Consider the following 15,982-nt stretch of genomic DNA (forward strand, 5'->3'; position numbering starts at 1 on the left):
ATCTTCGGATAAACACTACTTGAAAAGGCATAAGGGTTCCTTTCTTTTTCTTTGTTTTTGAGATAGAATCTCGCTCTGTTGCCCAGGCTGGAGTGCAGTGGCGCGATCTCGGCTCCCTGCAAGCTCTGCCTCCTGGGTTCACAATATTCTCCTGCCTCAGCCTCCCAAGTAGCTGGGACTACAGGCGCCCGCCACCAAGACTGGCTAATTTTTTGTATTTTTAGTAGAGACAGGGTTTCACCATGTTAGCCAGGATGGTCTCGATCTCCTGACCTCGTGATTCGCCCACCTCGGCCTCCCAAAGTGTTGAGATTACACGCGCCCAGCATTTTTTTTTTTTTTTTTTTTTTGAGACAGAGTCTTGCTTTGTCTCCCAGGCTGGAGTGTAGTCGTACAATCTTGGCTCACTGCAACCTGGGCCTCCTGGGTTCAAGTAATTCCCACACGTCAGCTTCCCAAGTAGCTGGGACTGCAGATGTGTGCCACCACACCTGACTAATTTTTGCATTTTTAATAGAGACAGGGTTTTGCCATGTTGGCCAGGCTGCTCCAGAACTCCTGACCTCAAGTGATCTGCCCACTTTGGCCTCCCATAGTGCTGGAATTACAGGCATGAGCCGCCGTGCCCAGCCCATAAGGTTTCTTATGAAATGGTTGACAACCATAATAACTAATGATAACAAAATAATCGCTACCATTTACTGAATTCCTACTATATGCCAGGCACTCACTGCCTTAGGTGTGTTACATATGTTATTCATAATTCTCAAAATAGCTTGGCAAGATAGGTATTATTTTTCCAATTTCCCAACTGAAGAAACTGAGGTTCAGCTAGGCTAAATAACGAAACCAAATCACATAGTGTTTACACTGAAATTTCAACCCAATCCTATGAGACTCCAAGGCCTGTGTTCTTTTTACTAGGCCATGGTATCTCTTCAATAACTCTGTACATTTTAAGGTAGATAGCACTAGTATTTCAAAATGAAAAGAAAAACTTTAGAAGACTAAATATAATCCCTTCTCCCCAACAACGATCACGGTATTCATTTATTAACAGATAAACTATAAGGGGCTAATGTATAAGAAGAAAATTCCAGGCAGAGAATCTATAACATTTATGTTTGTGTTTTGTTCTTTCCTGGAGAACTTATTTCTGGACACAGTCCATTCCCTGACAGTGCTGACAGACTATTTGCCAGTTTCTCCCATGACCTTTGTTGGTGAACTAAATGCCTGTAGTTTAAAAAGAAGAGAACCAAGATTAACTTCTCCTGAATATAATCCTGAAAAATCAAATATCTGGTGACTGGACAATTTCAACCTCCAAGAGTTTTAACTAGTTCTTTCAACAGGAGATCAATTTACCTAAAGATAATTTATAAAACAGAATTAAACACTTAGGAGCTGTAAAGTTTGATCTTTAGGAATCAACAGTGCCAGTAACATAATCATCATCCTGCTTTTTGATGCCATCCCAGCAATTCAACTTCTAAATTAGGGTGTTTTTTAAAAAAATATATACTATTATAGAAGAGATAGACACCATAACGAAAGGGGATAACAAGGTATTATGTAAGAGATAGATATCAGAACAAAAGGGGACAGGACTATCCACAACTTTCCATGTCATTTCGATGTTAAAAGTACAACTTGGGCCGGGTGAGGTGGCTCATGCCTGTAATCCCAGCACTTTGAGAGGCTGAGGCGGGTGGATCACCTGATGTCAGAAGGTTGAGACTAGCGTGGGCAACACGGTGAAATTCTGTCTCTACTAAAAATGCAAAAATTAGCCGGGCATGGTGGTGGGTGCCTGTAATCCCAGCTACTTGGGAGGCTGAGGCAGGAGAATCTCTTGAGTCTGGGGGGGGTGGAGGTTGCAGTGGGCCGAGATTGCGCCATTGCACTCTAGCCTGGGCGACAAGTGCGAGACTCCGTCTCAAAAAAAAAAAAAAAAGATACAACTTAAAAATATACTATTTGTATTAACACTTAGAATTTCATTATTATGCCTCAAACATACAGAAAATAGCAAAATCATTGCTTAGGGAATATCTGAAACAGTTTAACGTTCGTCTTGCATGTAAAAAAAAAAAACAAAACCCTTCTTTTACATGTCCATTAGCAAAATTAATCCTAGGGAGATGAAAATGTATGGTAAAGCTGTCAAAGAGATACTTGTATGACTTATTACATTACTGATACAATAATTTTCAAGTAATTGCTGAGAAATTAAATGTTCTTGGTAATAATTTTATTTTGTGAATATTTACTGAGCAGCTACTATCACATTTCTTTGAGTCTGAGATGTCATTGACTGTAAGGTGTACTATTATTTAATATTCACCCCTATTTTATAACAGAAAGAATGCTGCCAACTATAAGAGGCTGTTGCCTATAAAATACCTCCTACTTTAAAAAATTTATTTCCTTGTTTTTGACAAAATTGTATATATTTAAGGTGTAAAATGTGATGTTTTATTGTTCATATACATTGATTAATCACAATTAATATGTCCATCGCCTCATATACTTACTATTTTTTTTGTTGTAAGAACATTTAACATAATTTACTCTCTCAGCAATTTCAACTTTCAAAGCATTTCACCATGTTGCCTCCTAGTGTTAAAGGGATGTTAAAATGGGCCGGGCATGATGGCTCATGCCTATAATCCCAGAACTCTGGAAGGCTGAGGTGGGTGTATCATTTGAGATCAGGAGTTTGAGACCAGCCTGGCCAACAAGGTGAAACTCCGTCTCTACTAAAAATACAAAAATTAGGCCAGGCACGATGGCTCACGCCTATAATCCAAGCACTTTGGGAGGCCGAGGCGGGCGGATCACAAGGTCAGGAGATCGAGACCATCCTGGCTAACACGGTGAAACCCCACCTTTACTAAAAATACAAAAAATTAGCTGGGCGTGGTGGCGGGTGCCCGTAGTCCCAGCTACTCGGGAGGCTGAGGCAGGAGAATGGCATGAACCTGGGAGGCAGAGCTTGCAGTGAGCCAAGATCGCGCCACTGCACTCCAGCCAGGGTGACAGAGCAAGACTCCATCTCAAAAAAAAAAAAAAAAATTTGCTGGGCGTGGTGGCGGGCGCCTGTAGTCCCAGCTACTCGGGAGGCTGAGGCAGGAGAATCGCTTGAACCTGGGAACCAGAGGTTGCAGTGAGTTGAGATCGTGCCACTGCACTCCAGCCTGGTGACAGAGTGAGACTCCGTCTCAAAAAAAAAAAAAAAAAAATTAACAGACTTGAGATAATTTGACCGAAGTTAGACAACTACAAAATGGCAGAATAAGAACTGAAGTTTATCTGACTGCAGAGTCTATGCTCTTTAGCACAGTTTGATACTATCACTTATCAATTTGCAGAAATAGCTGTCATAGAGGATTACACAATTTGGGAGAAGGCTACTTCGTCCTTTAATTCAGTAAATCATTTTATAAAATGTGATCAACGTTAGGCTGATATAGAGAGCATGTAGTTATCCATATTCCAATTCATTTTTATAAGAAGGTAAAATCAGAAAGCACATATAAGGGGCTATCTTAAGAGAGGAAGTACTAAGGTATCTCTTGGGATCTGTACTTGTGTCCAATGTCAATTACTGCTGACATTTTAGTCATTTACATCTACATGGTACAAAATCTGATATGATGATCTTTAAACATCATAAAAGGGTATGTGTAGTTTGTTCCATTGAAGAAGATTGGAAAGGGAAGAATCTATGTCAAATTTCAGAAAGATTTTGGTAAGGAAAAAAACCCCTCCCCTCCCCCTCCCCCTCTTTGGTCTCCCTCTCCTTCTTTCTTCCACCTCCCTCTGTTGCCGAAGCTGGACTGTACTGCCCTGATCTCAGCTCGCAGCAACCTCCCTGCCTCGGGCTCCTGTGATTCTCCTGCCTCAGCCTGCCGAGTGCCTGGGATTGCAGGCGCGCGCCGCCACGCCTGACTGGTTTTTGTATTTTTGGTGGAGACGGGGTTTCGCCCTGTTGACCGGGCTGGTCTCCAGCTCCTGGCCTCGAGTGATCTGCCCGCCTCGGCCTCCCGAGGTGCTGGGATTGCAGACGGAGTCTCGCTCACTCAGTGCTCAATGTTGCCCAGGCTGGAGTGCAGTGGCGTGATCTTGGCTCGCTACAACCTCCACCTCCCAGCCGCCTGCCTTGGCCTCCCAAAGTGCTAAGATTACAGCCTCTGCCCCGCCGCAACCCCGCCTAGGAAGTGAGGAGCGTCTCTGCCCGGCCGCCCAACGTCTGGGAGGAAGTGAGGAGCGCCTCTGCCCGGCCGCCCCGTCTGGGAGGTGAGGAGCGCCTCTGCCTGGCTGCCACCCCGTCTAGGAGGAAGTGAGGAGCGCCTCTGCTCGGCCGCCCCGTCTGAGAGGTGAGGAGCGTCTCTGCCTGGCCACCCCGTCTGGGAGGGGAGGAGCGCCTCTGCCCGGCCGCCCCATCTGGGAAGCGAGGAGTGCCTCTGCCCAGCTGCCCATCGTCTGGGATGTGAGGACCGCCTCTGACCGGCCGCCCCGTCTGGGATGTGAGGAGCACCTCTGCCCGGCTGCCCCGTCTGGGAAGTGAGAAGCGCCTCTGCCCGGCCACCCCGTCTGGGAAGTGAGGAGCGCCTCTGCCTGGCCGCCCCGTCTGGGAGGTGTACCCAACAGCTCCGAAGTGAAAGCGACCATCGAGAACGGGCCATGATGACGATGGCGGTTTTGTTGAAAAGAAAAGGGGGAAATGTGGGGAAAAGAAAGAGAGCTCAGATTGTTACTGTGTCTGTGTAGAAAGAAGTAGGCATAGGAGACTCCATTTTGTTCTGTACTAGGAGAAATTCTTCTGCCTTGGGATGGTGTTGATCTATGGCCTTGCCCCCAGCCCCATGCTCTCTGAAACATGTGCTGTGTCAATTCAGGGTTAAATGGATTAAGGGCGCTGCAAAATGTGCTTTGTTAAACAGATGCTTGAAGGCAGCATGCTCTTTAAGAGTCATCACCACTCCCTAATCTCAAGTACCCAGGGACACAAACATTGCGGAAGGCCGCAGGGAGCTCTGCCTAGGAAAACCAGAGACCTTTGTTCATGTGTTTATCTGCTGACCTTCTCTCCACTATTATCCTATGACCCTGCCATATCCCCCTCTCCGAGAAACACCCAAGAATGATCAATAAATACTTAATAAAAAAAAAAAAACGGGGGGGGAAACTTGTTAAAACTATGGGTAGGCACTAACTAACTGTAAAGTTCAACACAGATGGCACATTCTTTTAAAGGGTCATAACTGAGGTGTTGCTACGATGGTCTCAGTGTTATAAGTAAAATTTTGGTTTATTTTTATAAAATATTACTTATTTTATATTTTACTTATAACACTAAGACCATCGTAGCAACTCCTCAGTTATGACCCTTTGGAGGTACTATGACCTCTAAAGGTACTATGACCTCTAAAAGTAGCATAGTTTTATATGGCCTAAAATATAAATTACAAAAACCAAAAAATAATCCTATATAGGAATACAATTAGCTGTTACTGAGCACTTGCTATATGCCAGGCACTATGTTAAATACTTTACCTAAGTTATCTTATTGAAGCCTGTAAATATCTATGATATACCCATTGTTATTTTTACTTAGATGAGAAACTGAGGATTAGGGAAGTTAACAAAATGATCCATGATCACACAGCCAGAATCAACATGTTACACAGCCCCAGGAGGGATGATTTGCATCCTAGACTATGTGAATGCCTCATGGCATTATGTTACAGCCCCATGGTGGTCCTGCCAGCTAAGTGCCGGTAAAGCCAAGATTCACATCCAGGGTGTCTAATTCTCAAACTTACTCCATACTGCTAACTCTATGCTATGCACAGAGTAGGTTTGTTCCCCCAGAGGAATATATATTTATTTCTAATTTTTGAAAAGTTCAATTATTCAATATTTAAAATATGTAAAATTTTGTAGAATATTATAACAGACACCTATCACTTAGATTTATTACAATCTTGTCATATTTGTTTCAGGTCCTTTTTCTTCTAAAAAAATAAGAAAGTAGATACAGCTCTATTTGCCTTCCTTTCTCCAGTGTTTACTGTCCTAGAATTATATCTTTACAACTGTATTCTTATGTTTTATTAGTATATATTCCTTTTTTTTTTTTTTTTTTGAGATGAAGTTTTGCTCTTGTCACCCAGCTGGAGTGCAATGGTACGGTCTTGGCTCACTGCAACCTCCGCCTTCCGGGTTCAAGCAATTCTCCTGTCTCAGTTTCCCAAGTAGCTGGGATTACACGCATGCACCACCATGCCCAGCTAATTTTTGTATTTTTAGTAGAGATGGGGTTTCGTCATGTTGGTCAGGCTGGTCTCAAACTCCTGACCTCAGGTGATCCAATTGCCTTGGCCTCCCAAAGTGCTGGGATTACAAGCGTGAGCCACTGCGCCTGGCCAGTATATATATAGTTTTAACAATATATAAAAGAACTTATAAAATTTTGATAACTGGCATCAAACCATACCTGTACTTTTGCAATTTTATTTGTTCACCAAATATTCAATGTTATGATTTTGAGATTTATCCATGATGATACATGTAGATCCAGTTCATTCTTAACTATGATACAGTATTCCATAATTTATTTATACATTCTCTTTTGGATAAGAATTTAGGCTAGTTCTGCCGTTTCTGGCTACTATAAAAACAGTTGCACCCTTGTACACATTTTCCAGTGTGTATGCATACGGAGTTCTTGCTTCCTTAGCAGCTTCTCCAAATTTATTATTTGAGGACTTGAAACTCTTGCCAATCTCATAAATGTGAAATTGTTTCAAATTGCATTTCTCTGATTACTAATGAGGCTTAGTGTCTTCTGATGTTTGTTGTCCATTTGGGTTTCCTCTTCAATGAATTGCTTAATCATATTCCTTTTTATTTTTATTTGAGATAGGGTCTTACTCCCATCACCCAGGCTACAGTGCAGTGGCGTGATCATGGCTCACTGCAGCCTTGACTTCCTGGGTTCAGGTGATTCTCCTACCTCAGCTTCACTTAATCATATTCCTTACCCATTTCTCTATTGGTTGTTTGGCTTCTTCTTTTTTTTCCTTTTTTTTTTTTTGAGACAGAGTTTCGCTCTTGTGGCCCAGGCTGGAGTGCAGTGGCGCAATCTCGGCTCACTGCAACCTCCGCCTCCCGGGTTCAAATGATTCTCCTGCCTCAGCCTCCCTAGTAGCTGGGATTATAGGCGTGCATCACCACACACAGCTAATTTTGTAATTTTAGGAGAGATGGGGTTTCACCATGTTGGCCAGGCTGGTCTCAAACTCTTGACCTCAGGTGATCTGCCCACCTTGGCCGCCCAAAGTGCTGGGATTACAGGCATGAGCCACCGCATCTGGCCAGCTTTTTCTTTTTCAGAAAGAAATTGTAGGAGTTCTTTATAAATTTTGGACCAATACTTTGTTGGTTAAATGTATTTCAACTACCTTCTCCCAGTCCATGGCTTGTCTTTTAATGTTTGTGCTTTACATGGTTTTATATTTTAAAGTAGTAAAAGTTATCATATTTATCATTATGTTTGAAAAAACATTGATTAGAAAAGTTCTTCATTATACTTGTAAAGGTATTTTAGAGTAATAATAATAACACTAGGCCGGGCCTGGTGGTTCACGCCTGTAATCCCAGCACTTTGGGAGGCTGAGGCGGGTGGATCACAAGGTCAGGAGATTGAGACCATCCTGGCTAACACGATGAAACCCCGTCTCTACTAAAAATACAAAAAATTAGCCAGGTGTGGCAGCAAGCACCTGTAGTCCCAGCTACTAGGGAGGCTGAGGCAGGAGAATCACTTGAACCTGGAAGGCGGAGGTTGCAGTGAGCTAAGAGCACGCCACTGCGCTCTAGCCTGGGAGACAGAGCGAGACTCTGCCTTAAAAAAATAATAATAATAATAACACTTACATAGTGCTTATTACATGCCAGGCCATGTTCTAAGCATATAATAGATATTAATTAATCTTCATAACAACCCCACAAAGTCGGCACTATCATTATTTCTATTTTACAGATGAGGAAACTGAGGCATTGGGGGGCTTCTTCTAAATGTTTTAAAGTTTTACTTTTGGGCATTTAACCAATCTAAAATTTATTTTTGTGTATGACATAGCTAGGAATCCAGTTTTCGTTTTATCATATAATTAACAAATTTCTCAGTATTATTTACCAAATGAGCCATCATTTTCCCATTGATCTGTAATGGCTTTTGTGTCTTATACCAAAATCTGACTCATACTAGAGTTTCCTAGTCTGTTCTACTGGATACTAGTCTTTCCCTGCACCAATACCATATGGATTTAATTATTATGGTATGGATTTTGGGGCAGTGATTCTTCTGTTCAAATTCTATTTCTTCAAAGTTGTTTTAGCTAATTTTGGTCCTATGACTTCTGGGATTACCCTGTGAAGTGTTTTTTTTTTTTTTTTTGAGACAGAGTCTTGCTCTGTCGCCCAGGCTGGAGTGCAGTGGCGCGATCTCTCACTGCAAGCTCCGCCTCCTGGGTTCACACCATTCTCCTGCCTCAGCCTCCCGAGTAGCTGGGACTACAGACACCCGCCACCACGCCTGGCTAATTTTTTTGTATTTTTAGTAGAGACGGGGTTTCACCGTGTTAGCCAGGATGGTCTCAATCTCCTGACCTCGTGATCCGCCCGCCTCGGCCTCCCAAAGTGCTGAGATTATAGGCGTGAGCCACCATGCCCAGCCTACCTTGTGAACTTTTACATAGTATTGTGGGAAGTTCGTTATAAGCCCTTTTTAAAACATGCAAATATTTCTGCTGAGTGGCCCCCAAAATCTGTATGAACAACTTTGATCAATTTCCTTTGGAGTGAAATAAAGAGTAGTACCATATTATAACCTAAAAAAGAAATTCATCAACTCAATATCCATCAATACAAGACCAGTTAAATAAACTATGGTATATCATGTAATGGAATAATATGATGCCATTAAAATTATGAAAAACATGTCTAAGTTAGTCATATAAAACAGATCTCCAAGATATTATTAAGTGAAAAACCAAAGTACAGAACCATATATATACATTACCTTGGGTGTGAAAATGAATATAGGAAGTGTATATTCATGTTTGTTTGTATATTTACCAAGAAGATCTGGAAGGACACACAAATTAATAAAGTGGTTCCCTGCGTGTGTTGGCAGGGGTGAGGTAGGAACTGTGTAGATAGGGCAGGGGTGGAAGATCTTTCACTGTATTTTTTTTATGTTTTCTGATTTACAAATCTTGCGATTCTGCTACCTAATTAAAAAAATAAGTAAATATTCAAATTTTCCTCCGGGAATTCTTTTTTTTTTTAATTAATACTTCTTTAATGTAAAAAAAAAAATCCAGATAAATTGTGCATCTTTATCATATGTTGTTTTGTTGGAAGGAGTCAATGAAACATTGGCAATGTAATATAAAGTATTCCAAGTTGGCGTAACATTTTAGGAAAAGAGAAAACCATAGTCTGTGAATCAAACTAGAACTCAGAAATTCTTATAGGATCAATTTGGAAACCTGAATAGAATTACATGAAATTAATATCTTAAAAAATTAGACAAAGAATTTTTTTAGGCCAGGCACAGTGGCTCATGCCTGTAATCCCAGCACTTTGGGAGGCCGAGGCGGGTGGATCATCTGAAGTCAGGAGTTCGAGACCAGCCTGGCCAACATGGCAAAACCCCATCTCTACTAAAAATACAAAATTAGCCAGGCGTGGTGGCACATGCCTGTAATCCCAGCTACTTAGGTGGCTGAGGCAGGAGAATCGCTTGAACCCAGGAGAGAGAGGCTGTAGTGAGCCAAGATTGCACCACTGCAATCCAGCCTGGGTAACAGAGCAACACTGTGTCTCAAAAAAAAAAAAAAAAAAAAAAAAAAGAATAGAAGAAAAAAAAGAATTTTTTAAAAATGGATTTTTAAAAAAGTTTAACATTTTTGATTTAAAATTTATTAAAATATGTAGATAAAGGCAGTATTATGCTGTAGCTAGCACATACTGGCTTTGGAAGGCCCACTGTGCACATCTTTCCCCAGTTTCATATTTAGTGAATAGCATTGCCTATAGTAAGAGTATTTACACCACGGAAATTGGCAAAGCTACAAATCAAGGCCTTTTCCCCTCTGCACAAGAGATTCATTTGTTAAATTTACCAGTATACCACTGGATAGAAGTAAGTTTAAGATACATTAAAGTTCAAAGTATACAACCAAAGGAGAGATTCTGTGGCACTTTAGACAATTTTAGATAACTGTAACAATATTTGGGGAATAACTTCATGGCTGAAGTTTATCTTCTAACACAAAAGTTTTCTTCACAGTTGTGCTCTACATGGGTCAATACAGTTTTAGAGTCAGATCCCTGATAAGCTTTCTATTACTTTTTCAGATTTCCCTAATACAAGTTGGAGTATAAATTAAGGTAATGGAAACTCCCATAAAGGTAGGACATATATTATCATTCATAGTATGGAGAATGGATATTTTTCATATATTACTATGTACTATTTTGTATTTCATTTGTTAACTAACATATCTGCTTCAACTCCTTCAATTAAATTAATAACATGAGACTGGGCGTGGTGTCTCACATCTATAATCCCAGTGCCTTGGGACCTTGAGGCAGGCAGATCACTTGAGGTTAGGAGTTTGAGACCAGCCTGGCCAACACAGCAAAACCCTGTCTCTACTAAAATACAAAAATTAGCCAGGCTTGGTGGCAGGTGCCTATAATCCCAGGCACCCAGGAGGCTAAAGCAGGAGAATTGCTTGAAATTAGGAGATGGAGGTTGCAATGAGCTGAGATTGCGCCACTACACTCCAGCCTGGGTAACAGAGTAAGACTCTGTCCCAAAAAAAATAAAAAAAAATAAATAAATAAAAATAATAACATGAAAATGTAGCAGAGAGAAAGCAATCTTCTGTGTTATAACAGTATAAAAAAATCTAATAAATTCGCATTGCCTAGCACACATATAACAGTAACTCATTAAGTAATAGCCAGATGAATAACTCCTAATCATTATGATTCTTAAAAATACAATGAAAATTCATCTGCAAAATAGAATTTTAAAAAATACAATGAAAACAAATAACTCTTTACTCACCCAATTCAATACAAGTGATGCCAAGTGACCAAACATCAACTTTCCCATCATACTGTCCTTCATCCATAGCTAAGATCACCTCTGGAGCCATCCTACCAAACATAAGGTACAAAACTCAAGTTGTAGATTAAAAACAAAATTTCTCCAGGAAAGTGATTCAATGAAATAGCTGTTCTTAAGGGTATTCTGAAATTTTATCTGATATAGATATTATTTCCTTATACAAATAATTTTGAAAAACACTATTCAAAATATAATCTACTTGGTGATTTACATGACACAATGCATTATTTTCAATAAAGACTGGCTCCACCTCTTACTATCAGTTTGATCTTAGGCAAGTCACTTAACCTATCTGTACATCAGTTTCTTCATCTGTAAAATGGAGATAATTCTCATAGCAGCTTTACAGAGATTTGTAAAAGATGAATATACATAAAATACTTAAATAATTACTTTGGAACATCTGATTATATTGCTTTATATAGTTCCATAAAGTATTTTTCATATTGTTTAAAGTAATTAAATAAAGCAGGAAATATTCTTTTTTTTTTTTTTTTTTTTTTTTTTTGAGACGGAGTCTGGCTCTGTCGCCCAGGCTGGAGTGCAGTGGTGCGATCTCAGCTCACTGCAAGCTCCGCCTCCCAGGTTCATGCCATTCTCTTGTCTCAGACTCCCGAGTAGCTGGGACTACAAGTAGCTGGGACTACAGGTGCCTGCCACCATGCCTGGCTAATTTTTTGTATTTTTAGTAGAGACGCGGTTTCACCATGTTAGCCAGGATGGTCTCGATCTCCTGACCTTGTGATCCACCCGCCTCCGACTCCCAAAGTGCTGGGATTACTGGCATGAGCCACTGCGCCTGGCATCTTTTTTTGTTGTTGTTGTTGAGAGTCTCACTTTGTAGCCCAGGTTGGGGTGCAGTGGCGCCATCTTGGCTTACTGCAGCCTCTGCCTCCTGGGTTCAAGCGATTCTCGTGCCTCAGCCTCCCGAGTAGCTGGGATTACAGGCATAGGCCACCACGCCTGGCCATATTCTTTTAAAATAATTAAACAACATGAAAAATACTTTATGGAGCCATATAAAGCAATATAATCAGCTGTTCCAAAGATACTAAAACCTACAAAAACCTCAGGTTGTAGTAATGGATGTTACTTTACTTGTTTGTCCATAATGCATCTTCATTAGGAGGGCAGGGGCCCTATCTGTTTGATACGCTTTGAACAGAACTGTACTCTATTATGATGTGTAAGCAGTTGCTTGGTAAATGTTATTTGGTGATAGAAAAAAATTTCAAAGACTAGCTGATTTTTTTTTTTAGTAGACAAGTAATTTTGCAGAGATCTAAGTCATTCTGTAAGGCATAATGAAATTCCAATGTGTCTAGGAAAGGAAGGAAAATAATCTGGAAAAGAATAGGGTGAAAAACTCTGAGCCAGACTGACAAGCTAGGTAACCTATCAGAGAACTCAACAAAGACAAGAACTTGGATTTCTTTCACTGAAAGGTACCATCTCTGCTTGCTGGCTAGTCAGGGAAGGTGAAAGAAGCTGCCCTGTCCTTACCTGGAGGCTTTGCCTCAAGAGAAAAGTTCAAAAGAAACTGCAAATGAAATCGAAAACCTGAAGTTGGTCAGCGAATTGATAATCCTGCTCAGTTTACACACAGTGACACCAACCTTAACTACACAATTTAAAGTCACTGTAAATTTTATACTAAGCCAGAGTGTTTCTTTTTATGCCAGTGGGCTTTCTATCCTTCTCAAATGAAACCTCATTTTGAGGCACATTGGTAAGACACTGTCACAAAACCAAGCCAAACCAGTACCATGAGTTGAGTTCATGTATGCAGATTTTAAAACTATGTCATATAGCCTAATTCTACATACCAGTAAGGTGTGCCCACGAAGGAGTTGGCAGGAGAAGCCACTGAGGCAGATCCAAAATCAGCTAGTTTTACCTGACCTGGCTCTGTTAGAAGAATATTTCCTGCTTTAATATCCCTACAGGAAAAAATAAAAGGGTTAGAAAATTACTTTTCAATTTTGATTATGGAATAGGTCAGAGCATGCAATTAATAAGACAAAAAGTTTATTTAAAAAAAAAAAATCTTGCTCAGATAGCCAGAAGGAGATTTAGTAATTACTGCATGTTGTAAGGGGGCCCAGATTCCTGGGTGTACTTGCAGGTAGGTCATAGTAATTACTTAAAGGTAGAGCTTTCTTCAGAGGGAGGGAATACAATGAGGAAAAAGGCAGACATGGCGAACAAGAAAACCTATTCAGCTGCTACACTTACAAAGGCATATTCTTAAAGGCTAAATCCAGTTATCAATAGTATTCCCTATGCTGAGAAAATTGGTGCCAATTTTAACTGCTTTTTCTGCTTTTCCAAATTATGTGACATTTTTGGAGCCTAAACAAACCTGCAATGATTCCGTATTGACCACCTACCAATAAACCTCAACTACACACATACCTTTTCTTTCTTGCCTGTGACCCTTTCTCTCTGTCTTTAATTGTAACTGCAACTCTAAGGCATTTGAGGTACATGTTATATAGAAGGTGATATTTTAAAAATAACTCTGTACAGTAAAAAGAAGACCCTGAAAGATCAAAACAAACAAGGATTAGGGGTTAGGAAATTACATTTCTATTGTATTACTACAAAGAATTGCACGTGGTTACTACTAAAGCTAATAGAGGTATTATATAGCAAAAAGTTTTAAAAATATAATTAAAAAAATTCATTTTTCAGTATGGTAATTTAGAATGAGAAGGGGTGGATGTACTCCTTATTCTTTTTAAAAAAGGCATGAGGTGTAATGAGCACTAGAAACCATGAATTGGAAGTTGATGGTCAGTGAAAAGATAAAACAGAGAAGATGATGAAAATTTATGTCAAGCTGAAAATGATAAGGTTCAAATGCTTCAAAATAACTTTTATAAAAACTTCCCTTGAAAATTCAGTTTCCTTCCTCATGGTGACATTAGGCATTGGCAGACAGAACTAAAAAAAAATGCATTATTTATTTTTCTTCACAACAGAAAAATATATTTTCTCTACTTATCTTTAATTAGGAGATTGAATTGCCTTTAAAATCAAAACAATAAAAATCTGAGACATAGTATTTACTTTTAAATTTAAAAAACATTCTTTATAAGTATTTTGACTCTTCAACAAATTATTTTACATACTAAAGAAGATAAAGTATAATACAGACTAAAACATTAAGTTAATGTGCAGATTAAGGTAATAATGGCACAAAAAACTGAACTGTAGCTTTAAATGAGAGCAGGCAAAATAATCACAAGCAAGTTGGCAGTAGTATTAACACCTCGGTATCAAAGACATATATTTACAAAAAGTTGTCAGATCCATAGACATTATGATAATTTTATTTAATCAGTATTTATTAACATGATTAGGTTCACTCTTTGTCCTTAATTTCCAGCAGGATTTCGGTCTGCCTATCTTTGGAAGTTCTGCTTTTTTGGTACCAGTAAGTGGTCATGGCTACACTGGGGTGATTAAAACAGAAGCAAAAGAGGAACCATAACCCAACAGTTTCACTTCTTCCTAGTAAATGCCAGTTGTTTTCTTTCATTTGTGAGCCATCTCAGATTCTTTATACCTAATATTTCACTCCTCCTCCCCTCATTCATTAATATAACTGTACTAAAAGTTCATTATTGAAAGAAGGAAAGATTGGTAGCATCTTTCTCTAGAAGTTAATAGAGGGAGGGAGGTTGCAGGGAGGAGAGCGTGGTTGTGGTAGAGAAAATACAAGGCAGAGAAAAGCCCTACAATAGGAGTCAAGAAACTTGAGTTTCAATCCTTAATATATTACTTAAATTCTGTGAAACTCTGGGCAAGTTAAGTCTTTCTGAGCCCTGGTCTCTTCATCTGCCAAAATACAGTAAAGATCATATCTTCCTAAGTATCCATATGAACTACAGAAATGCGAAATATTTTAAAGTTACAAAACAGCATATATTTATATAAGACTAGCCTGTTATTTGTAATAGGAAAGGGACAATAACTGCTAAGAGATAAATATATGCAAGGAAGGTTAATTTTCTTTTCTCTTCTTCGTGACACAGTATCTAAAGATTGGTGGGCCCTTTTTCAAATTTCCGTGCAACACTTAGCCTGGAGAACAGTTACCTACTGAACAAAGATGATATAATTGTGGATACATAGGAGAGAATAAGAGATAGAAGCTAAATTCTGGCAACTTTATCCTTTATATCCAGAAGCAGCAATCTGTTTGCTTCCCATGACTGCTTAGGCAACCTAAAAATTGGAGCATGCACTAATTTTTAAGGTTCCTGGAATAGACAGTCCTGTAACTGAAAAGAAACATAACTGGTCTCTAATCTTACCTATGAATCAATGCATGAGAATGTAGGTAGGCTAGTCCATGCAAGGCTCCATGAGTAATGGCAGCGATCTCCACTTCCTGAAGTGGTTTTTTATGAACTGAGGAAGGAAAAAAAAAAAGTCAGCAGATGATCAGTTTCATTCATTTTATTATTTTATACAGCTATACCAGACTGAGTTACATAGTTTCTCACATGACAATTTGGGAACACATTCACCTAGATCTTCTCTAGAAGAGAATAAGTGATCAGACAACAGGAAACCCAAGTGCATAAACACAAATGACCCTTCAAAACAAAAATAAAACAAAGAAAGCCTGATATTCCTTAAATGATGCATTGTTAATTTACTTATCAGTTGCAAGCCAAGCCACACTGATTCCAACTAACCAGGCCCAAATTAACCAGTCCCTTCCAACATTTTAATGTCTAGAGTGTTCTAGGT

General features: G+C 39.5%; 1 protein-coding gene across 6 annotated transcripts in view; it reads right to left on the reverse strand.

Moving 5' to 3' along the window:
- The window catches only part of TAOK3 (TAO kinase 3), a 228,063-nt gene that overhangs the window by 72,525 nt on the left and 139,556 nt on the right, over positions 1-15,982 (reverse strand). For all 6 annotated transcript variants that reach the window (XM_054441959.2, XM_054441960.2, XM_054441961.2 and 3 more), the window contains 3 exons: positions 15,541-15,637; positions 13,045-13,158; positions 11,156-11,247 (listed from right to left, as the gene is read on the reverse strand). In XM_054441959.2, coding sequence (XP_054297934.1) covers positions 11,156-11,247; positions 13,045-13,158; positions 15,541-15,637 — 303 coding nt within the window. The remainder of the gene's footprint in view (positions 1-11,155; positions 11,248-13,044; positions 13,159-15,540; positions 15,638-15,982) is intronic.

The sequence above is a fragment of the Pongo pygmaeus genome, chromosome 10 (genome assembly GCF_028885625.2).
Source record: "Pongo pygmaeus isolate AG05252 chromosome 10, NHGRI_mPonPyg2-v2.0_pri, whole genome shotgun sequence".
Classification (NCBI taxonomy): domain Eukaryota; kingdom Metazoa; phylum Chordata; class Mammalia; order Primates; family Hominidae; genus Pongo; species Pongo pygmaeus.